Consider the following 23,478-nt stretch of genomic DNA (forward strand, 5'->3'; position numbering starts at 1 on the left):
AGTCAACGGGCCTTGAGTTAGCCTGCCTTGTCCCTGCTGCAGCACCCCCGTCGGGGAGGGAGCCGAGGGGTGGCCAGCCCTCAGGGAGATGTGAAGCCATATGGGGACACGACCCCAGGCACCGGTAGCTCCATCCTCAGGACCAGCGTTCTCCTTCATCCACGGAGGAAATGAATCTTCCGAGCCCCTTTGTCTGAGTTAGCACGTCTAGGAACAAAGGGCAGACCATGTAGTACAGTAAATCCCGACTCTGAGTTGTCCGTCACAGGAATTTATCACAGATGGTAATCATTAGGACTTTCACATTCTTCAAGGAAAGAGCTTTATCCAGAATTATAAATAAACTATTCCCAGGGCTTCAATTTATAAAGCTGTGCTAAAAAACAAAATTCAGCTGAATAAAATTTAAAGATCTTAGTGGCTTTCCTTAGTAGTTCATGGATCGGGCTGCAGCCCACCTAGCAAATAGAAAGGAGCTCCGGGGAGATGGACGAAGTGGGGGACTTTTATAGGCAGAAGCAGGGGGCGGGGGCAAGGACAGGGAGAGAGCGGGTTACCTCATCTTTCCTTGGGGGACAGACGGGGCCTTCGAGGCAGGTTACCTCACTAATGCTGAACTGGGAAATCCCAGATTGAGGAGTTTAAGATGACATTTCTGGGAAAGTTTGAAATGGAAAGGGAAGTTTTCCCTAACTGCGGTTAGGGTAGGTATTGAGTCTTGCTTTGCCGACCTGGGCCTTAGCACAAGCGACTCCATTTGAGGCCTGTTATCTCTCCCTGTTTAATAGCTGTGAAAGAGGGCTGCTTGGACACGGGGATCTATGGCCCTGGGTTGCAAAGTCAGCCTAACCCGTGAAAGCTCGGCATTGATCCGGGAGTTCCGGGCTATGCTGCCAGAAGATGGGAGCTGATTTCTGTGGTTACTGGGCCCCCAGTCAGAAGCTAACAAGGTTAGGCCCTGGTTCAATCTCGTGAAATGCAAGCTCAGAGGAACCGGGGTGCTGGCACTAAGACGGCATTGTGATCCCTAAACCAAGAGCGGAGCAGTGGAAGGCTGCTGCCTTCCAGAAGTTTCTCGTCGGGTCTCAGGGAGGAAGGCACTCACCCGTCAAACAACTGCCGTTTGCAGGCTCCTGTGTGCAGCATAGACCATAACTAGAGACCTCGGGGTGCTTGTGTCATCAGGGAAGGATGCATGGAGGGAAGGGGCTGGCTCAGGACTCGGATGAGTGGGGAGGGCGTGCGCGAGGCAAGGTTTGCTCGCGCCCCCCCGGCCCCCACAGACGTGTGTCGTGTGTCTGCTGTGACCCTCAGCCGAGCCCCGTCTCCAGTCACTGCCTGTATCTCCCGCGGTGAGACACACTCTCTTCATTGCCCCTCGGCCCTTCCTCCGAAGGTGGAAGAGGGGAGCTCTGGCCTCCGTGGACACATCCCACCCGGCAGGTGCCGTGGGAGGGTGTCCACCCTGGAGGGTGCAGGTGTGCGCTGCGTGGGGTGAGGAGGAGCAGGAGGGGGAGGAAGGGCCTGGCAGCCTGAAGGGAGAGGGAGCCCCTTCCCGGCCTCCTTGAGGGGGGACACGCAGGAGAGGGGACAGGATGACGCAGGTACGGGCAATCTGCAGGGAGGCCAGCACCCCACAAGGTGGTCCACGTCCCACCCAGGCAAGGCGGGAGGCTCTGAAGCAAAAAGTGAGGGGGCCCAGGCACCGGCAGGAGAAGGTCATGGGTGGGCAGGACTGGCAGGAGAGCTGAGAGGGGACACCACCCGGCAGGGGACACCACCCGGCGGGAGGGCAGGAAGGGCCAGGGCCGGCACACACTCCGGACTGTGTAGAGGCCGCTGCGGGGGCCCTGGGTCATCAGGGGAGGATGGGGCCAGGCCCCAGGGGGGACGGAAGCGGGAGTGAATCACGGTAGGAGGTCCCCAGCCTGTGTTTCTTCAGAACCCAAGGTGCCTGAGCAGGTGCAACAGCACCCACGGGCGGAAGAGGACCTCCCCAAGCAGGGCAGGGGTGGGTGGGCGGGGGAGGCAGAGCCCTGGGGAGCACGGGGGCTGCCTCCTAATCTTCCACTCCGCTCCCAAGGCCCAGGGGCAAAGGCTGGGGACAGGCACGGGCACGAGGGCCCCGCGACAGTGCAGGTCACGGCCCGTCTTGGCCCGAGCCGCAGGGTAGGGGGAGCTGCGCTGGGGCCTCCGTCTGCTCCCAGGAGCACACCTGAAATCATGTGAAACAGGTCCCCTTTGTTCAAAAAACGTGGAGACCCCTCCTCAGGAGGCCTTCTATGGTGCAGAAGGAGGGACGGGGTTCTGGAGCCGATCTGGGGCTCGAATCGCCAGCCCCACCCCTTCCTGGTTGTGTGGCCTCTTGGAAAAGAGGTTTAACGTTTTGGAGCCTCAGTTTCCCCATCCAAGAAACAGAACTTGTGATAACGGTACCTGGCCGGCAAGGCTGTTGGGGACATTACGTTTGATGACCTCTGCACACAGCATGACCCCACGCATCCAGTTAAGGTCGATTCCCCCCTTTCTCCTCCTCCTCCTCCTCCTCTTTGAGAGAGAGACTCCAGGAAAATGAATTCTCAGAATTTCGCAACACAGTCGGCCCAGAAATAAGGAAACGGGGCTCCGTTTGCTGTCAGGGTCTACGGGAGGCCAGCAGGGCACATCAGAGCCCGCGACCGCTTCCCCCGCGTCTCATGGCTGCCCACCGAGCTTGCCACCCTCCCTGCCGCCAACAGCCAGCGTGGGCTCACATTCCTTCTCTCTGATTCTCTTACAGGGGCGCTGCATCAACTTCACCCGGGTCAAGAACAACCAGCCTGCCAAGTACCCCCTCAACAACGCCTACCACACCTCCTCACCGCCTCCTGCCCCCATTTACACCCCCCCACCCCCTGCACCCCATTGCCCTCCCCCACCCCCCAGTGCTCCCACCCCTCCGATTCCATCCCCACCGTCCACCCTTCCCCCTCCCCCTCACGCCCCACCTCCCAGCAGGGCGCCACCCCCCTCCCGACCTCCTCCCAGGCCTTCTGTCTAGAACCCAAAGGTCATGCTCTGGGTTCTTAGAAACTTTGGGGAGGAGGCTCCTCTGTGGTGTTAGAATAAGTCTTTCCAGTTAGGGGAGGCTTCTGCTTTGGAAATGAGTGGTGACAAAGCCCACTGACCTTCACACAGCTTAAAAATTGGTTTGTAACACCAGTACATCGACAATCGTGATCCGCAGAAAGAAACAAATTTTGAAATGCCTGAGAACAAATGATGAGGCACCTACAGTCACAATTCTAGCCAGCCAGCCATCACCTCTAGAAGGTTCCGGAGACCGTGAAACTGCCGAGATGCTCTTAAATGGGATTGGGTCTCATGGAGACCAATGATAAAATCATTTCTCTGAGGGTGAAACGCAGAGTCGGATGCATGAGCAATACCATTGCTGGGTTTCTAAATGCTGCCTTCCCTTCTCCACTCCACCTCCATCACTTGACCCTGGACCCTTGGCCTAGGAACCAAGGAATCCTCACCCAAGCAGGTGAAAACCGTTTGCCTACAACTTTGGGAAAAGCTGGGGGTCCCCACTGTGGCAAGAAACTCAACACCAGGCAGGTAACCAAAAGCACGTTCGCTTGGGATTTGCAGAGGAGTAAAAACATATGCCTTCTTTTCCTTTCAAATTCTCCCCGTGTCCAAGTGAGGAAGAGAGCAGGTGTTTACGGATGGAAAAAGGTATGTTGCCACGTTGCTGTGTACGTGAAATCAGGTGTGTGCATTGACAGGCGAGTACTGGTGGGAGCATCAGACAGTTTCTAAGATCCACAGGCGTCAGCGGCTAGAGGTGGCTGGCCCTGGCCCAGCGTGGTCCCCTCAATCAAAAGACCAGGCATTGTGGAAGAGCAACCTGTTAATGGTTCGTGCTAAAAATCAAGATTCAGCCTCAGTTTAAGTCACTTGAGATACAAAGAAGTGACTGACCCCATTTTCCGGAGACAAATGGCGTCACCAGCACCTACCATACAGTCTCACTGGGTTTTTTTTCTTTCTTTCGTTCTTGGTAAAGTTGTGTACCAGAGATTTCTAGGTAGAGTTGAGAGACCATGGTCCTAACATGACATGGAAACCATCTCCAGGTTCTTTCATTAACCACAGAAAAGCCATGTATGTGTAGATGCAGATGTACTTCTCCTTGGCTTTTCAGCATGCTCACACATATAAGCTGTCCACCCAGGAGGAATATACTAGATGTTCTGCTTGAAGTTCCCGCCAGGCCTGGGGTCCACCCCATTCCTCCGAGGCTTTCTGAATCTGTTGTCGCCAGTGAGCCCTACAGTCACTTTCTAAACATTGGGCTTCGCCATCCAGGGTGAAAACAGAGGGCCACTGTTGAGGGCCTCCTGCACCACCCTATTCAAAATTATCTCCCCCTCCAGCTTTCCACAGGTCCTAAAATTCCTCTCCCAAACTGCGCAGAGTCTTAAAGAACATAAAATAAATATAAACTTAGTGCTTTGGGTTATGGTCTCCCAAAGATGCTCCAAGAACACATCACGCCAGCCTGATCCTTGCTCTTTGCTTAGAACAGAGACGTAAGGACATGGCGTGTGTCCCATCAGCACCAACTCGGTAATCACGGCACTATCCAAGGAGCCTGACCATTTCTTCCCAGACCTCACACTGCGACTCTAAACAGCCCCCGTTCATCAGTCAGAATTGAGAGAGAGAGATAAGCTTTTTTTTTTTCAATTCCCACTTAGAAAGTGGAAACAGAGGAATTGCACAGAGGACTGGGGGATCCTTGGGCATAAGAGGTGCAGACAGGGGAACACAGAGGCAGGCGGAGTGTCTTAGTGGGGGACCACAGTGCCAATGGCAAAGGACACTTCTCCAAGTGTACCTCAGACCCAGCCCTCTCCAGCCCGCCACTCCCAGTCGCCCCACCTTCTCGTAGAGCTAACATCAGAGATGGTTTCCAGGACTTAGGAAAGCAACCCCCCCTCTGCCACCCCCTCAACCTGGCCTGTATTGTCTATTTTCTAGAACACTAGGCTTCTTCTTTAGCATAGTCCCCCATGAAGCCGGGGCCACAATGTCTCAGCCGCCTGCAGTGACATTGCTGGACTCCGGAAGACCATTCCACGGGAGAATGGGTTCCCCAGGCTCACAGCGTAGAGACGTTGAGCCCATGGCAACTGTTTTGACTGCTGGCAGTGCAAAACAGTCCACCCCACGCCACTGCCGCACGGCCCACCGCGGCCGCGAGAAGGTCCAAGCCAAGACGCCGACGTTGCACCAGATGGCGGGCATCAAGTGACAATGCGACATTCCGATCTCAGCGGCACATCAGTCAGAAGCCCTGTGCAGTTTCCACGATGTTGTGGGGGAACTTTTTGATGAATAGGGAACTGCAACTATATGATGATTTCGCAGAGGATTAGCAGGGTTTGTCCTACGCTGACTCATCGTGTCATCCCTAGTCATTTAGAACTACAGTTGAGAAGGTGAGACCTCTAGACTGTATGGATACGGCAATAGTGGGCTAGTCCAGACAAGAAAATTCTTTAGCTGGTTTATAAAATCCATCATACTTGTATCATTCCCTGTAAAAGGCAGCAGACATATGATTGTGATCAGGAAACTGCACAATTTTTTTTTTCAACCCCCATGTTATTGTCCTTGTGAAGTTTTTTTTTTTTTAATAAAAGCCAACTTTTCGTTGTATATATTCGTATTCCATGTGTTAGATGGAAGCATTTCCTATCCAGTGTGAATAAAAAGAACGGTTGTAGTAAATTATTATAAAGCCAATGATATTTCATGGCAGGTTTTTCTACCAAGCTGTGCTTGTTGGTTTTTCCCATGACTGTATTGCTTTTCTAAATGTACAAATAGTTACCGGAATGACGAGACCCCTGTTTGCACAGCATTAATGAGAACGTTGAGTTCCGTGGTCCCCTCCGTCGAAGACCAGCTCACAAACGGTTTCTGGCCCGGAGCTTCGCACATCCTCCAGGGAGACTGTAAAAGTTCTCTCTTTCACCAAGATGAAGAACAGAGCAGGTGGACAAATTAATCAATAGACTTGGAGATCTGGCCATGGGTCACCTCGCTGTACCTGTCACTGAAGTGGGCCCAGGTGATTGGATGTCTCATAAACACTAGAGTCCAAACACTGTCGGGTGAGAAAAATCCATCAAAGAACCAGGAAAAAATAGTAGTAATTATGAGATAGTGAGCAAGTTTCAGCCCAATGCCAACTCAATAGAAACAATTAATGCTGTGTAAAATGGGTTGACTTAGCTTGCGCACTCCATGAGGATATATGCAGTAAACAGCCCGCTCATGCACATCGGGTGGGAATGGGGTATGCTAGTCAATTGCCTTTCCTAGTTATCTGAGCTCTACTATATTATTGTACGTGGATAACCAATTTAAAAGAATTAGAATATGATTTTTTTAAATGCATTTAACATTAAACTCTTCTTCTAATCCTTTCCTCTTTCTGTGATAATTCAGAAGACAGTTATGGATCTTCGGTGAGTCATTGTTATAAAAAATCAGTTATCACTGTACCTATAGGAGCCTGGGCTAACCCTGCGCGATGACAAACTCTGGAAGTTGCTTTTTTAAAAAAATTAATAATAATAATAAATTCCTAAAAATCATCTCTTTTACTGGTTCTTCGTCTCTTTGTTTATAAAAATGAAGTATAGATTGTTAAAGTGCTTAACATCTTGATGATAATAAAATGACCGTTGCTATGCAAATTCAACTGTATTTCGCAAATCGTTATTGTTTTTCCACGGAGCTCTTCGCTGTCTTCATCACTGTCATTTGTTTCTTCAGCTGTCCTGCGTTCGAGATACTCTTTATTTCCAGCCAGAGTTTTACCATTTAAAAAGTAATCCAAGCTAAATGAAAAGATAAAGTAAAAAGTGGAGACAGAGGAGCCCTCAGGAAAAAAAAAAAAATGCACGGGATCAGTTAGGATTGCGTCTGGCTGCCCGTCCCGAGATCTGTGGCCATGACTGATTGGACTCAGAGCAAGGACTCCAGAGGTTTGCAGCTGCTCAAAAAACCAGGCAGCGTTACACATGTGCTGCAGTACATACCCTTCCTTCTGTATACACCTCAAAACATTTTTATTACATCTGCCATTCTGGCACAAATCATTTTTTTCTCCTTGGCAGCTTCAAGTCAGCCCCTCCTTTTAAATTTTCTGTAGGTAAACGAGCGTCTCTTGCTAGCTCCTGAGTTTGTTTTCTCATGAGCCTTCATTAAGCCTCCAACGTATCTTTAACTGGAATAAAACCATCTGCAAACAGAAAATCCATGCCACGACTTTTTCCAAGACTGCAGGAGTATTTACTTTTTAATAGCCTTTTGGGCGCATGCACATTTTTAAATCACATCCTTAATCGTTAAATGATTTTGAGATAACCGGCAACGATTTGGAAGGAAAAAGAAAATTTGGAGCCCTACCTCACTCCTTACCCAAAATTAATTTCAGCTGTGTTTCATTTAAGTGTGACAAATAAAATAAGGCAAGTACTAGACGTGGAAAAAATGTTTATCATATGAATTTTTAAATCCTACATATTGCTGACATTACCAACCAACTTTCTCATGAAATCGCTTCAACTACCCTGAATAAGCCTCCAATGTATTAAGTTGAACAAACAAAGGAACCTTTACAGACAGAAATAAGGTCATTGATCAGGTGCTGACTGTGAACTTGAGCAGGAGATCTACAATTTTTCATCCACTAGATCCAATTTTTCCCAATTTTCCTCTCTGGAGTCTCACTTAGGTGTGGAACAGTCAATACAAGCCTTCGGCCTTCTAAGTACATTCCAAACAAGTGCTCACAGTAACCAAGCGTTGGGTACAAAGCTAGAGAGTTGGCATATGCAAAACAGATGAGTTTATTCAGATTACAATGTATTATGTTGACCTGAGCCACCACATCTCCATCCAGTTTACACCTAAACGAGCTAGAAGCCCTATAATTCCATTAGGCGTTCTCACCTCTTCTTTTTATTCAACATTCAAGTGGTCACTTAATTATATAGACTCTTCCTTCTCTATGAAAAGTGGGACCATTTTAATTTCTGGAGTTCGAAACTGCAACATCTCCTTTATTTAACGTTTTAAATGTCATTTCACAATGTACTTATAAGGCAAGAGCAACCACTAACAAAATTCCCCCTGAATCACTTGAGAGCTCAAAGTTCTGCTAAAAGATGTCCAAGCAGGGGCGCCCGGGTGGCTCAGTTCGTTGAGCATCTGACCCTTGGTTTCCGCTCGGGTCATGATGTCCAGCTGGGATTGAGCTCCCCCCAGCACAACCCTTCAGGCTCCCGTTCAGCGAGGAAGTCTGCTGGGTTCTCTCTCCCTTTCCGTCTCCCTCTACACCTCCCCACACACACCTGTTCACACTCCCGCCCGCTGTCTCTTTAAAATAAATCTCAAAAGAAAAAAGTTCATTTATTTGTGCACATTCAGTACCTTAGCCAGCATCTTCAGTTGCTAGTTGCTTATAAACATTAAAAGGAATGAAACTCATAAAAGACATTTGCTTTTGTGTAGTGAAGTGGTTTGCATTCTTGCAAAACATTTTAAAAGTAAAGATGTTGGGTCTGAGTGCTACGAGTCCAGAACACATTCATTTTCTTTTGAAAGAGAAGTCATAAGAGAGGAGACCTCTCAGCCACCCATCACCAGCCTCTTTCAAAAATGCATCCCCAAGAGCCGTGAAAAACTTACAGCCCCCGTCTTCACATTTTTTTAAACAATGCAAGCACTTGGACACCCCGGCCCCGTGACCCGCACCCCCACTCTGCAAGAGACACAGTGCCTGCTTTTTACTTAGTTTTACTCTTGAAAGTAGTTACAGGACACCTATAGATTCTGTAAGAAACCGGCCTGAAATCACCAATAATCTGCATTTCCAACCAAGATCTCGTAGACAGAGGTGAATATTCCACATGAAAGCAAAAAGTGGTTTGTAGATAAAGGTGATGCCGAACCTCTGACATTCATCTGAAATTGCAGTAACAGGCTTCTCCCCAGCCAGGGTGGATCCCAAACAGAGAGCAGCCTCTGTCCCTGCAGGGTTGGCCCAGGGGTTCAAAGTCAGACTCAGAAGGGCGTGAAGGGAACAACAGGAGACAGGAAGGGGAGAGCAGCGAGTCCAGGCACGAGAGGCAAGAAGGATGTGGGTTCAAGTCATCTCTTTCGGAAGATAAATTTTCTTTCCTGCTTCAAACAGGCGTTTAAGGTTTTGCTACAAATATTTCCTTCTAATGCCTCCACCGACTGCCTTCTCTCCTCTCTGCAGACCTGGGTGTAGCCATCGTCTCCGGTGCGCACGCAGACACGTCGCCAGTGTCCGCGTAACACGTGTGCAGCTTCCGCGCTTTTGCTTCCCGAGCAGATGTTCAGACTCGTTTACATTTGTATCTCCTCCAATGATGTAATCACTTGTGAAGAATAGGACCTTCAGAGCTCCAGGGGAATTTGATTCGAGCCCACCCCTTGTTGGACATCTCCATGGGCCCCACCAAAGCCAGCAGAGCTTTGCTCACTCCGAGCAGGCCCCGCTCACTCTGTATGTCACCTCCTGAGACCTTTGGTTCTCACAGCATTTTGATGCTTAGCTCAATGTTTGCTTTTTTTTTCTTTTAAGATTTTATTTATTTATTCATGAGAGACACAGAGAGAGGCAGAGACCCAGGCAGAGGGAGAAACAGGCTCCATGCAAGGGAGCCTGATGTGGGACTCGATCCCAGGACCCCGGGGTCACTCCCTGAGCCCAAGGCAGATGCTCAACCACTGAGCCATCCAGATGCCCCTTGCTCAATGTTTTAGTAACCTTTTCAATATTTGTTTTCAGGAGGTTCTTAAAAGATAAAAATAAAGATAATTATGAAGATAAAATTCTTAAAAGATAAAGATAATTTATTTATTCTTGAACGGTTAGTAAAAACAAGAAGGGATCCTGTCCAGCAACATGTCCAGAATATACTTTCTTGCTTCTAATTAATAGTCACTGGCATTTGATTTAAAAAAAATGCCTTTAATTTCTTTAGCAAGTTAGGAATAGGGAGGAAAAACACTTCCTCAAGCTGATAAAAGGTATCCACCAAAAACCCACACAAACATTATACTTGATGTTGAAATACACAGAGCTGGCTCAAAAGCCTCAAGGAGACTTCCTTGTGAGCATGCCTGCAAAGGGTGCAACTTGCCCTCTAGTCCCTTTAAGGTCACAACAAAAGCTCACTAGATACTCATAAATATACGAAACATAAATAAATACAATGATAACAGAAAGCATCATGGGCAGCCACATGCGCCGAAACCAGAATGTTGCATAAACACCAGCCGTCAATCAAAACCGTCAATCAAGGCCAAATTTACATGTACACAAGCAGGTGTAAGAGGACAGAGCTCGAGCGTCTCGGTGCCATTGCCACTCTTGCCCCAGTGGCCTGCTTTCACTCTTGAAAAAGTTATATACTTATAACTATAGTATAACTGAGGTTATACTATACTAATCTACTCCATAAACTCCAGCTACCCGTTCTGGTCTTGGATCTCCAATTCTTTGGTGCATCTGGGGCAAGAACCAAGGTAACCCTACGAGTGTTCTCTTTAACGTAAACAAGAAAGGATCCTCGCCGTCACCATTCTTGTTCGCCTTTGGTTCTAGCCAGCACAAAAACACAAACAAAATGAGAAAGCAATTATAAATATCAGGAAGAAAAAGAAATGTCATTATTTTCAGGCAGTATCATCGACTACTTAAAAATTCCACGAGAATCAACTTAAAACTTTTTAGCTGTAATAAAAGAGGCCAGTGAGCTGACCGGGTACATCATCAGCACAATCAATAACCATGACCGGTTAGAAAACTACCCACTTGTCAGAGAAAGATATATAAAATCATACATGTTTATGTTTTTAAAATATACATAAATTAAATATAATCATATATTTTCTATATAAATTATATATATATGAGTTAACTACAACTATACCCACCAAAAAATGGACAAAATCTATTGGAGGACAACTATAAAATTTTATGAACTATCCTTAACAGGTGGAGAGTGAGTGGTGCTACATTCCTAAATGGGAAAACTTAATACTGGGGAGATGTCTTCTCTCACAAATAATCTGCAAATTCAAAGGAAGGCCAGTGAACACCTAGCAAGACATTTAAGAAATTTCAAATGCAGATTCTAAGTTTCAATTAGAAAAGAAAATGGACAATATAGCCGGTATATGGTAATACAACAGAATAATTTTCAGAAACAGACCCGTAAATACATGGAAGTTTCATTTATGATAACAGTGGGATCCACAAGGACTTTAATTTTTTATTTTATTTTTATTTTTATTTTTTTTAAAGATTTATTTATTTATTCATGATAGACATAGAGAGAGAGAAAGAGGCAGAGACACAGGCAGAGGGAGAAGCAGGCTCCATGCACCGGAAGCCCGACGTGGAATTCGATCCCGGGTCTCCAGGATCGCGCCCTGGGCCAAAGGCAGGCGCTAAACCGCTGAGCCACCCAGGGATCCCAGGACTTTAATTTTTTAATAAAGGGCGACCTACTTGGGGGGAAAAATAAGGTGAAATTCCTATCTCTGCTGCAGAGAGAAACAGATTTTTGGACGGATTCAAGAAAAGAGAACACAAGAGAAGGACTTCTCATTAATAGTGACTATGCCCCTCAGTCACAGTGCCTGTGAATGGAAGGTTCCTATGATCTTACCAGTCAGGTCTCAACTCCCAGGAAAAAGCAAGAAAAGCGTAGAGAGCAAAATGGAAGGGCAGGAGTTGTCAAGGCGAGAGTCAGGAGAAAGAGGAAAAAGAGGTCCATCCACACCTACGCGCTACAGTAGGCCACCCACCGACGCAGCCTCTCCAGGAACAAGGGCCCGTGGGGTCGGTCACATGGTGGCTGACCCAGGTGAGTTAAATGGACAAACACATAAATGAGGAATCTCGACATGTCCAAATGCTTAAGCAAATCGACAAGAGAAATGGAAGCTCTATCCGAGACCATGTTTTTTTGTTTTGTTTTGTTTTTTTCGAGATCCCGGGGTAGTAAGGAGGTTGTCATTTCCCCCGTTGTCTTTGAGCAAATATCCAAAGCATGGGCTCTCCCTGGGTGGAATTGAATGAATTCCTATAAAAATTCATTAACTTTGTCAGCATCCTGCATTGCTTTTCAATGCATACACATTCCTCCACGTTCTAGGTCAGTTGAGGTCAAGTCCTTTTTTGCAGTTGGCCTGGGAAGAAAAATAAGAGTAGATGCCAGGAACTTAGGGTAGGTGCCAGAAAGGAAAAAAAAAAAAAAAAAAAGGGCGCCAGCCCTGGCAGTCCCCAGGAGAATCAGCTCCAATTTGCCTCGTTTGTTTATCAAATGTCCTGTCTCAGGGCCGGATTCCCTGCCATTCTACAAATGCCTAGAGCGAGACTCAACAGTTGTGTCATGGCTCATTGAGAAAATAGCAAGAATCCCGAATCAGCAGTCAGGTTGTTGTGATTCCCATGAATGCATCAGTCAATAGAGCAGCTGTTTATTTGTACATTGATGTTTTGATATTTCACAACTGCCTGAAAGGGCTTTGTCCGGTCCGTGGTGAGGACATCTCCTCACCTCGGCTGCTGGGCACGCGTCTGTGAAATTCAGCCTCGACTACTGTTAGTGTGGTTGCCTCTAGAACAGAAACTCACTTTCTTTTTTCCTTTTTTTTTTTTCTAATTAATAGATTTTAGTTTTCTGGAACAGTTGTAGGTTTCCAGGAACACCGGCCAGACAGCGTGGAGAAGCCCCGCGCTTCCCCCTCCCCCGCACACGGCTCTCCCAGTGAGTACCACCGGCAGGAGTGTGGGACCCACATGCCCCAGCGTCCGGGTGTGTGGCCATTCACCTGCTAAAGGACGCTCGTGCACCTTCCGGCTGTCCACAGACAGGAGTCAGTGGGGCGGCTTGACGTTTCCCATCAGGTGTGTGTGTGCGCGCACGTGTGTGTTTATAAGATACAGGTGGGGGGAAGGGAAAGTCGAATCCATCATTGGAACACCAAGACAAAACCTCTGAAATATCTTCACTTATCCCCTCTCAGTCTTTTCTTTATATATATGCCCACTTAAAAATATTGAAATCCTACTATAAAAATACTTTTTACCTTGTGTTTCTCACTTAGTATCATCATGAAAATGGGTGTCACGGATGCACGACTAATGGGGATAGTATGCTACCCCGCCCCGCTCCCCTCTTCGAGGCTCACACCCCCAGTCGCTGGGAATATCAGCTGCCGTCCATAGTATTTGCTATTCCCCAGTTTCACTGCTATCTGTCTAAGGAAAATCTCGGTTTTGTTGCTATAAATCTACTGGGTTTCCTGAATTAACAGTCTGCATGTATGTTGCATCAATTCTGAATGATTTTTTGGTCATCGTTCCTGCAAAACTTGCCTCTCTTCCCCTCTGTCTCCTTGCCTTCCAGGATCAGCCATAGGGTAGACCATCCCAGCCCGTGCCCCAGGCCTCGTAACCTGCCTGTCATGTTCCCCACCTCGTTGTCTCCCTGCTATGCATTCCCGGTCACGCCTTCAGATCCGTGTTCCTGCTCATGAGTGTATCACCTCTACTTAGTTTTCTCTTTCAATCATCATTTGAGGGCACCTGGGGGGCTCAGCGGTTGAGCGTCTGCCTTCAGCTCAGGGCATGATTCCAGGGTCCCGGGATCGAGTGGCGCATTGGGCTCCCCACAGGGAGCCTGCTCCTCCCTCTGCCTGTGTCTCTCTGCCTCTCTCTCTGTGTCTCTCATGAATAAATAAATAAAATCTTTTAAAAAATAATTAACAAATGTGAGGTTTTTTAATTTCAGTTTTTATATCTGTCTTTTATTAAAAGTTCCTTTTTGGTTGGCTTTCAAATATGCCTGTTTACCTTTCATCATAATCGCTGTACCTTAAATTTTGAATCACCACTTTTCTTTCCTAAATATATTAAACATGCTTAATTTATATTTTGTATCCAATAATCCCCATATCTAAAAGCTTTGCTGGCCTGATTCTGTGGTTTGTTGTTCCTGCTGACTTCTGCGTATAGTGTGCTTTGTCTCCTTAAATGCTTTTTGACTTTGACTCTGAGCCCACATTCCTCAGAACTTTATTCATGGAAAACTCTGAGGTTTTTGTTGTGATTGCATTTCTCCAAAGAAAATTTATGTTTGCTTCTTCCAAGTATCTGGAATCATTGCCAATCCAGAACTGTTTTAAAATAAATTCTAACCTAAAGGTATTTAGAATCTTGCAGGTATTATAAATTTGGGTTACAAACTTGAGTTAGTGCCAGCCTGTGGTTAAGAATTCTCAAGAAAAAATGTCCTCCCTTAACCCAACTGGGACAAACAAGCTATTCCTTTGCTATTCCTATCTGTAGGACAGAGTACTTTTTTAGATCATTCATACACCCTTTTAGGGTCCCAGTTGCTTATGCTGGCTCTTGTCTCCTATTCACTCAACCAACATGTGATCATCAAAATGAAACCGGTCCTTGAAGAAATGAGTGATTCCAGGATTAGTACACCAAACAAGGGCAAGATGAGAGTGGAGCATAGATGTACCATGCAGATAAAGAAAAAAATCTTCCTTGGGGCGCCTGGCTGGCTTAGTTGGAAGAGCACATGACTCTTGGCCCTGGAGTTGTGAGTTTGAGCCCCACGTTGGGTGTAGAGCCTACTTAAAAAAAAAAAAAATCTTCCTTAAACATAATGTCCACAAATAAAGGCCAACTACGGAAAGAATGATATAATTAGACAATTGGCATTTTGGCAACCACGATAGTAACAATTGTTTCAAGCAAGAATGATAAAGAGATATTGAAACTAAAGAGCAGAAGTATGATGAGAGACAGGATATTCACATAGACTCAAAATATATCACCAGACATACTTAGTAATTATAAAAAGATAAATAGTATGTTTATAATGGAGAAACTTGGCAGTAACCACCTTCAGCAAGTTTAATCACAGATGACAATCTGGTATCATGTGCTTCTGTATATGATGCACCGAGAAGGGCACAGCATCACTTCTGTGATATTCTTGCCAAAAACGTACAAGCCAAGTCCAGTCCTGAGAAAATATCAGACAAAGACAAACTGAGAGAAACTCTACAAAATAGCTGACATGTTCTGCTCTTCAGAAAGAAACGGCCAAGACCAAAGAAAAACAAAGACTGTAGAATTGTTCTAGATTAGAGGAGACTAATGAGACAAGAAAACAGATGCGGCCTGTGATCCTGGGCTGGACCCTGGATTGGAAGCTTTTTGTTGTTATTATTATGAGAGAGGACATTATTGGGACAGCTGGGAAAAAATTGAAGGAGGTCTGTAGTTTAGAAATAGTATTTTGTTCATGTTAATTTTATGAGTTGGGTGGCTGTACTATAGCGCTATAGTTAGGTAAGAGAATGTCCTTGTTTTTAGGGGAGATAGACACATACCTATATAGATATATAGATGGCAGAGAAAGAAGGGTAATAGATATAAATACAGACAAATATCTGTATAAATACAGATACAGAGGTAGATAGAGGTATGAAGAAGAAGAAGAAGAAGAAGAAGAAGAAGAAGAAGAAGAAGAAGAAGAAGAAGAAGAAGAAGAAGAAGAAAGAAGGCAGCCCGGGTGGCCCAGTGGTTTAGCGCCGCCTTCAGCCCAGGGTGTGATCCTGGGGTCCCGGGATCGAGTCCCACGTCGGGCTCCCCACAGGAGCCTGCTTCTCCCTCTGCCTGTGACTCTGCCTCTCTCTCTCTCTCTCTGATGAATAAATAAATAAAATCTTAAAAAAAAAAAGAAGAAGAAGAAAGAATAAAACTAGGGTGGAAAAACGTTAACCACATGAACACATGAGAATCAGGGTAAAGAACATGCTCCAGGATTCTCTGTACCATTTGGAACATTTTTGCACATCTAGAATTATTTCAAAATTAAAGTTAAGGAAATGAATGCTAATTTGGACAGAGTCCAGAACCAAGGCTAGAAGTAAGTCTGGTCCTGGTCCCCAGCCTTGCCCACGTCCCAGAGTGAGGCAACTCCGGAATAGAGGAAGCCTAAGAACAACCTGGGTTTTAAAAAGTCGGAATTAGTGGAGCTGGAGACTGATGGAGACTGAATGAGCCATGAGGCAAGGGACAAGGAGAGGTGCAGGCAGATGGGCCACCAGTACCGGGCACTTATGAACAGCAACCAAATCACAAAGATGTGCTGACTGTGAACAACAGATTAACAGACGCTCTCGGGGAAACAATAGTCCGTACGATAGTTTCCAAACTCTTCAGTTTCTTATATTAACTTCAGATTTCAGAAAAGAAAGAGCAAATAAATCAGTTGTAACTTAACGTGAACTCCTGTTATTTAGCCTTGTTGAAACTCCCCAGCACCTATTGGTCTAAATCCTCTAGAACTTAACTCTCCGGTATGGTGATCATTAGACCCATGGGGCTATTCTAATTTAAATTATTTTTTTAAATAAAATAAAATTTAAAATTTAATTTGTCAGTCACACTAGCCATTTTTCAAGTGCTCAATAGACCCATGTGACTACTGACTACTAGCTACTGTACTGGGCGGTATAGATACAGGACATTTCCATCACCACAGAAAATTCTGGGCATTCTGGAATTCTGCAGAAGACGTCGTACATCACTATTCTAGAAGCTGAAGAGCTCATCATTGATGAAGATGGCTGTGATTTTTTTTCTTCATTTTCTTTGATTCATGGAAAATAACAGACAAAACATGAGAAAAGAAAACTCAAACATTCCACTTCCTGTAGGATTCAATATTAGGAGAGTTCTTAAAAAAAAAAATAAAAAAATAAAAAAAAAATAAAAAAAAATAAAAAAAAAAAGGAGAGTTCTTTTTTGCCAGATGAAAGACACTCATCGAGAAGAAATGGGAGTATAAAGAACCTTGAGGAGCACTTGGCTGGTTGAGGCAGAAGAACATGTGACCCTTGACCCCAGCGTTGTGAATTTGAGCCCCATGCTGGATGTAGAGATTGCTTAAATAATTTTTTTTAATTAAAAAAAAAAAAAAAGCAAGAACCTTGAGACTATTGTAAGCATTGCAGAGAAGACTCTGATACTCCTATGGCCTCTGACTCCTTGATTGATCCACATTTCCTCCCACCTTCTACACCCACCTCGGCACTGTGGAAAATATCGTTCATGTTTCATTCATTACCCTGAGTGGTTTGGCAAGAAACGCTTGAGCAAGGCAAGCTACCAATAATAAAGCCTGTAATATTATCTAAGGAAGTAAGGAAATTGACTTAAACATCCAAATTAGGGAGCTAAGGAGTTAGAACTCTGACTTCACAGGACTGGAGGCGAGTTGTGAAACACTGAACCTTCAGAGCCGATGGTCCCCTCGTGTCAGAGCTGACAACGCAATGCTTGCTCAACGCAAGCTGAAGTTAAGCATCTATGATCGCCAATGGGTATCTTGAATGTACTCAAATGGAATCCAGGGGGAAAAAAAATGCAGACTTTGATACCGTTCTTGCAACACTTGAAAGCATGCAAAATAATACCATGGATTGTTTTTATATGGTATGTATAATAAAAATATAAACAATTTGCGTAGTAATAATAAACATCAACTTCAAATAGCAGTTATCTCTAAAGAGAGGGAGGAGAAAAAACATCAGGAAGGGAGCCACAGAGAGCTTTGGCTGGATTTGTTCGTATTTTCTTTTAAAAATCTGATGCAGAGACGGCTTAAGGGTAAAGTCTTATAGAGCCGTCATGTGGTATTCTTGGAATGTTCCTGTTTCTCTGAAATATTTCATAACAAAAGAAAAGTTTAATAAAATAAATTCTACATCCCCCACTTCATATTTGTGTGAGCTTGAGTTTCCTTTTGTTCTAGTTGCAAACAAACCCAATATAATACCTACAAGGCGGGCTGTTGTGAGACGTTCAGGGGGGCCTCAGACCAATCAAGACACCTGCGTGGAGTCTGGAAGGAGGCGCCCTCAGGAGCGGCGGGGCCCGGGGACGTGTGGTGGGCCAGACTGGCCGATCGGGCACGTGGCGCGCAGCTGTCACGCTCTGCCCTAAAATAGGAGACCAGAGACGGCCCATTTTCCTTTGGACTGGAACAGATTGGAGGAATGAAGCTGGGTCCTGACGTTCCAGTTAAAACAGAAAGGCGGTTTGGATTTGTGAGGCTCTCTGCTGACTTTGGCTGGCCACGCTTACTGTTTCCACATCTGTCCTGGGGTCGGGGGCTCGTACGCCTCAGCACTCCGGGGACCCAGGTTCAGTGCTGCGGATCTGTAAAGGAGCGACAGGCGGCCACCTGAGCAGGCGAGAGGCTGGAAACAGCCCAGAGAACGGAGGCCAGTTGGGAAGGGCTCCAGCCCCCCTCGGCCCACACCCCCGCTGCGGTGCCCTCGGTCACTGAGCTCAGTGGAGCGGCCTCCCTCCGCCCCAACGCTTCTGAATGCTCTCCTCCCTTTTCTGTTCCCCCGGAGTCCTCATTTCTGGGAAAACCTCTCTCCACTCCTCTTCCCCTGCCCTTCGGAGACCTGGCTCTCCCCCGAGGCCACCTCCCTTGGAGCCCCGGCCCCACACGCCAAAGCCGCCCAGAGGCAGTACTGGCACCTTCCTAACTTCTCCCACCACCGCACACCCCTCCATCTCTCCTCAGGGAGGGCATCAACCAGCGGTTTTAGGCACGGTCCTCGTAAACTCTAATGCTTCCCAGGCCTCTGACCTTGGCTTTTTCCATAGCACATAGTCTCTTTCTATCCATTCCCATGATTTCAATTTTCCCTATGAGTTAGTGACTGCTAACTCTGCACCTAACACAGATGTCTCCCCAGCATTCCAGATCCATCCTTCCAGCCCCTTCTGGACATGACTACCTGGATATGGTACAGTCGCCTCAGTGGCACATCCTCTTTCTCTCCCATCCCCGAAGCCTGCTTACCTAGAGCACTAGTGGCTCAGGCACCTAATCCTGACCCCATCTCCTGACTGCCACCTCTAGTTAGTGACCAAGTTCTGTTGATTTTGCCTCTGGAATAATAAGCTCTTCCATTGCAGCCCCACTTCCCTTCTAACTACAGGAGCCATCGTCCATTCCCTGATACATAGTGCAGCCATCCCCTAATTTGCTCTCTGGCTCCCTGGCTTTGGCCTTCCAAACAGGTGCTCCAGAGTTATGTCTCTAAAACATAGCACTGATCGTGTCACACTCCTACAATGGACAACGGAGTTCAATACATTTCTGAAAAACAGAAAACAATACATAGGAGCTGGCAAGGGATGAAACAGGATGGAGGTTGCCACAGCTTCTAGGACTAGTGGAGGGGCCACAGCTGAAGAGGGAGACCCCTGCCCTAAATATCCCCAGAGAAGCTCCCAATTCAGAAATGCCAGGTGTTAGAGAATGGGAGGAAGGCAAAGGGCTGAAAACAAGGAGATTAATGAAAAGTCTGTATACAGAAGAACTGTCCCCCAACTTACCTCCTGCCTCCATCTTTTGCAGAAGTCCTAGCAGACTAGTATTCTCTAATCACCCCCTCTCTACCCTGGACAAACAAAACAGAATTCTTCCTTTTTAAGAGTAGACAAACTAGGAAAAACTAGGGAGGCCAGCGTAGGGCATTTAGAGCCTCCTTGGTAAGATCCGACTTCCTGCCCACTCTCCTTCCCTAAAGCAAAACCTATGAGTTGAAAAGCTCCTCACGGACATGCAGACTATTTCTATTGCCTCATCCGTGAATATAACTAAGATCTCACTAGACTTTTAAGAGAAGCCTACCTACACCGTGAAAGAGAAAGACAAAAAAAAATCAAGAATTGGGGAATTCAGAGACAAGGAGATCTCTAATTAGTATCTTCAGTGAGATTTTTAACATCACATATAATAGTAAGATACTACAAATAAAGGGAACAATACAAGAAGAAATTTAAACATCATCAGAATGATAGGAGTATAAAGCTAAGAAAGTCTCCTAGCAAAGAGAATAAAAGTAAAAGAAAATGTTAAATAAAAGAAAAAAAGGGAAAAGACCTAGAGGATTAATCCATCTGACCTGTAGAAGTCCCAGGGGAAATAAGAGAGAGTATAGAAAACAGAATAGGTGGAATTATTTTTAAAATAGTATCCTAATATCCCAGAGTTGAAGGAGACACCAACATCCCAGAGTTGGAGAATTTTTAGATTGAAGGGTCAACCAAATGCACTGCAAAAAAAAAGGAAAAAGAGAGAAAGAGACAAAGTTACATGTTATAAAATTTCAAGATTCCCAAGGATAAAAAGAATAATCCTAAAAGCTTCTAGAAAGGAAAAACAAAATTGTCTACAGGGGAACAGGAACCAGACTGGTATCGGAAATTACATCAGAGATATGGGATTCTAGAAAACATTGGAACCAAGCCTTCAAATTTCTGAGAAAAATTATTTCAACACAGAAATATATACTGTGCCAAACTATCACTGGATCATAAAATTTAAACAAAGATATTTTGCGGCCTTCAAGGAAAGAAAACTTTACTACCTCTTAATTAACATACTGGAGAATGCGCTCCAGCAAAAAAAAAAAAGAAAAAAAAAAAAGAGAGAGAGAGAGAGAGTAAAACAGGAAAGAAGACACAGGATTCGGGAAACAAGAGATTCAACCCACAAAGTTAAGGATTCAAGATAAAAGCTATTCAGTACAGCGAGAAAGGAATCAGTCCAGACTGGAGCAAGACAGCAGTGGCCCCTGAGAGACTGAAAACCAAGGAGAAAGGTGGATTCTATAGATAGGATACTATTCTTGGTTAGTTAGAAGAACTTAAGCTTGTAATTCAGGAAGGCAATGCACGAAGAAAGTCATCTGAAAAAAATTAAAAGTGAGCAAAAAGATACAATCAATGCTCTAGTTGAATATGCAATGAAAGTATGCACATACTTATAATAAACAGTTTTTATTATTGATTTTTAACTTTTGGATCAACATATAGCCAAATGATAAAAATTGATAACGGTTATAGTTATGAATGTATTAGCCTTAAAAATACAGAGGGAAAATTACAGATGACAAGCTGAGAGATGTGAGAGAGAGATGTAAATGGAAAAGAAGGGAAACCAATGGGTGCCTAGTGGCAGTCGGTTGAGTGTCCGGCTCCTGCTTTAGGCTGAGGTCATGATCTCAGGGTCTTTTTTTTTAATATTTTATTTATTTATTCACGAGAGACACAGAGAGATAAAGAGAGAGAGGCAGAGACACAGACAGAGGGAGAAGCAGGCTCCACGCAGGGAGGCCTACGTGGGACTCGATCCCGGGACTCTAGGATCACGCTCTGGGCTGAAGGCGGCGCTAAATGGCTGAGCCACCCGGGCTGCCCCCATCTCAGGGTCTTGATAACAAGACCAGCCTCAGGCTCTGTGCTTCATGGAGAGTCTGCTTGAGATTCTCTCCTCTCCCTCTCTCTCTGGCCCTCTCTCTGCTCATGTGCACGTGCTCTCTCTCTCTCTCTCTCTCTCAAATAATTCAATAGGGACGCCTGGGTGGCTCAGTTGGTAGAGCATCTGCCTTTGGCTCAGGTCATGATCTTGGGATCCTGGGATCAGGCCCTACATCAGGTTCCCTGCTCAGTGGGGAGCCTGCCTCTCCCTCTCCCTCTGCCTGCTTCTCCCCTTGCTTGTGTGTGCTGTCTCTCTCTCTCTCTGTAAAATTAATAAATAAAATATTTTAAAAATAAATAAATAGGGGGATCCTTGGGTGGCTCAGCGATTTAGCACCTGCCTTTGGCCCAGGGCACGATCCTGAGGTCCCGGGATCGAGTCTTGCGTCGGGCTCCCTGCATGGAGCCTGCTTCTCCCTCTGCCTGTGTCTCTGCCTCTCTCTCTCTCTCTCTATGTCTATCGTGAATAAATAAATAAAATCTTTAAAAATAATAAATAAACCTTTAAAGAAAAGAGAAGAAAGGGATGCTGTCTACAATTGATAGAACAAGAAATAAAAAGGTGACCAAAGTCTTTAAAGTCATGAAGATAGTTAGTGAAGGAACTAAAAATAGTGCTATAACTATATCACTGAGTTCAATCTTGACCTATTATTGCAAGAAGCCATTAAATAATGCCTAAATTTAATAAATCAAGAAGTGATAGGTAGATATTAAGTAGAAGCTCTGATGAAATATGACAGATTGAACACGTTTAGCCTCTACTAGTCAGAAACTCCACTATAGATGCAGTAAAAAAAAAAAAAAGTTTGTTTTTTTTCTTTTAAAGATTTTATTTATTTGAGAGAGAGAGAGAGAGTGCAGGTGCACATGAATGCTCATAAGTGGGGGGAGTGCAGAGGGAGAGGGAGAAGCAGACTCCCTGCTAGGGCTCGATCCCAGGACCCTGAGACCATGACCTGAGCCAAAGGCAGATGCTTAACCGACTGAGCCCCCCAGGTGACCTGTAAAAAACAGTTTTAAGGCATAAACACACAAAGAAAAATAAATTGAAGTGTAAAATAAATTGATTGAAGTGATGGATGCACAATTCTGGGAATATACTAAATCCATGGACTTGTCACTTTAAATGTTGTGTGGAGCTGTTTGGAGTAATAATTATAGGTCAATAAGTTTGATTTTAATGCAAGAGAATGGATGATGAGAAAATAGGGACAAAAATCTCAGAAATTGGACAACAAATGGATGAGCAATAACCCACAGATCCCCTCAAAATAAAGAAACAAAACCACAATGGAGAAAGAGCCTCGGGATGATTTACACTACGGATGCATCGAGAGATCTGGAAATCAGCCACCCCGGGTCCCGGAGATGGAGTGAGGGGGGACAGGCGGCTGGCGAGCGGGGACTCGGGCCCAGGCCGCGCTGCAAACACGGGCCCGCGGCACCTGCAGGCCTGAGACCAGGTGTGAGCGCGACGGGGCGGGCCGCGGCAGCCTGGCGGGCAGGTGGTGAAGGAAGGCGGAGGCCTCCTGTTTTGGACAGAAGCCAGCAGTAATGACAGAACCGGCCCCTCAAGAGCGAGCACTGTGAGCCAAGTAGCCGGGAAGCGCGGGGCAGCAGGGTCCCCCGAACTGAAGCGGTGGCCCTGTGAGGCCGGGGGGGCAGGGGGCGGGGGGGCTCTGCTGAAAGTACTTGTCGTCCTTCCTTTCTGCACAGCTTCACTGACCTGCATGCAGTTCCCGCGCGGGCGAGATCCTCCCCACAGTCCGTGGGTCGCAGGGTGTTTCCAGGGTTGTGCAACCGCCACCACACTCTAATTTTAGACCATGTGCATCGTCTCCCAAGGAGCCTTGTACCGCCGTTTTAATAACAAGCCTTGGAGAACTATTTCACTCGTTAAACTATGGTAACATAAAATAATATAAAAGCTAAATTTAAAGAAGAAACAAAGCAACAATTAAGAGTGGTTTCCTGCAGAGGCAGGGCTT

At 45.7% G+C, this 23,478-nt stretch overlaps 1 protein-coding gene across 2 annotated transcripts in view; it reads left to right on the plus strand.

Moving 5' to 3' along the window:
• Window positions 1-6,656, plus strand: part of ANTXR1 (ANTXR cell adhesion molecule 1) — a 197,460-nt gene extending 190,804 nt beyond the window's left edge. For both annotated transcript variants that reach the window (XM_077915704.1, XM_077915703.1), the window contains one exon: window positions 2,780-6,656. In XM_077915704.1, coding sequence (XP_077771830.1) covers window positions 2,780-3,040 — 261 coding nt within the window. In that variant the 3' untranslated portion in view covers window positions 3,041-6,656. The remainder of the gene's footprint in view (window positions 1-2,779) is intronic.
• The last annotated feature ends 16,822 nt before the right edge of the window (window positions 6,657-23,478 follow it).

This window comes from Canis aureus, chromosome 11 (assembly GCF_053574225.1).
Source record: "Canis aureus isolate CA01 chromosome 11, VMU_Caureus_v.1.0, whole genome shotgun sequence".
Lineage (NCBI taxonomy): Eukaryota > Metazoa > Chordata > Mammalia > Carnivora > Canidae > Canis > Canis aureus.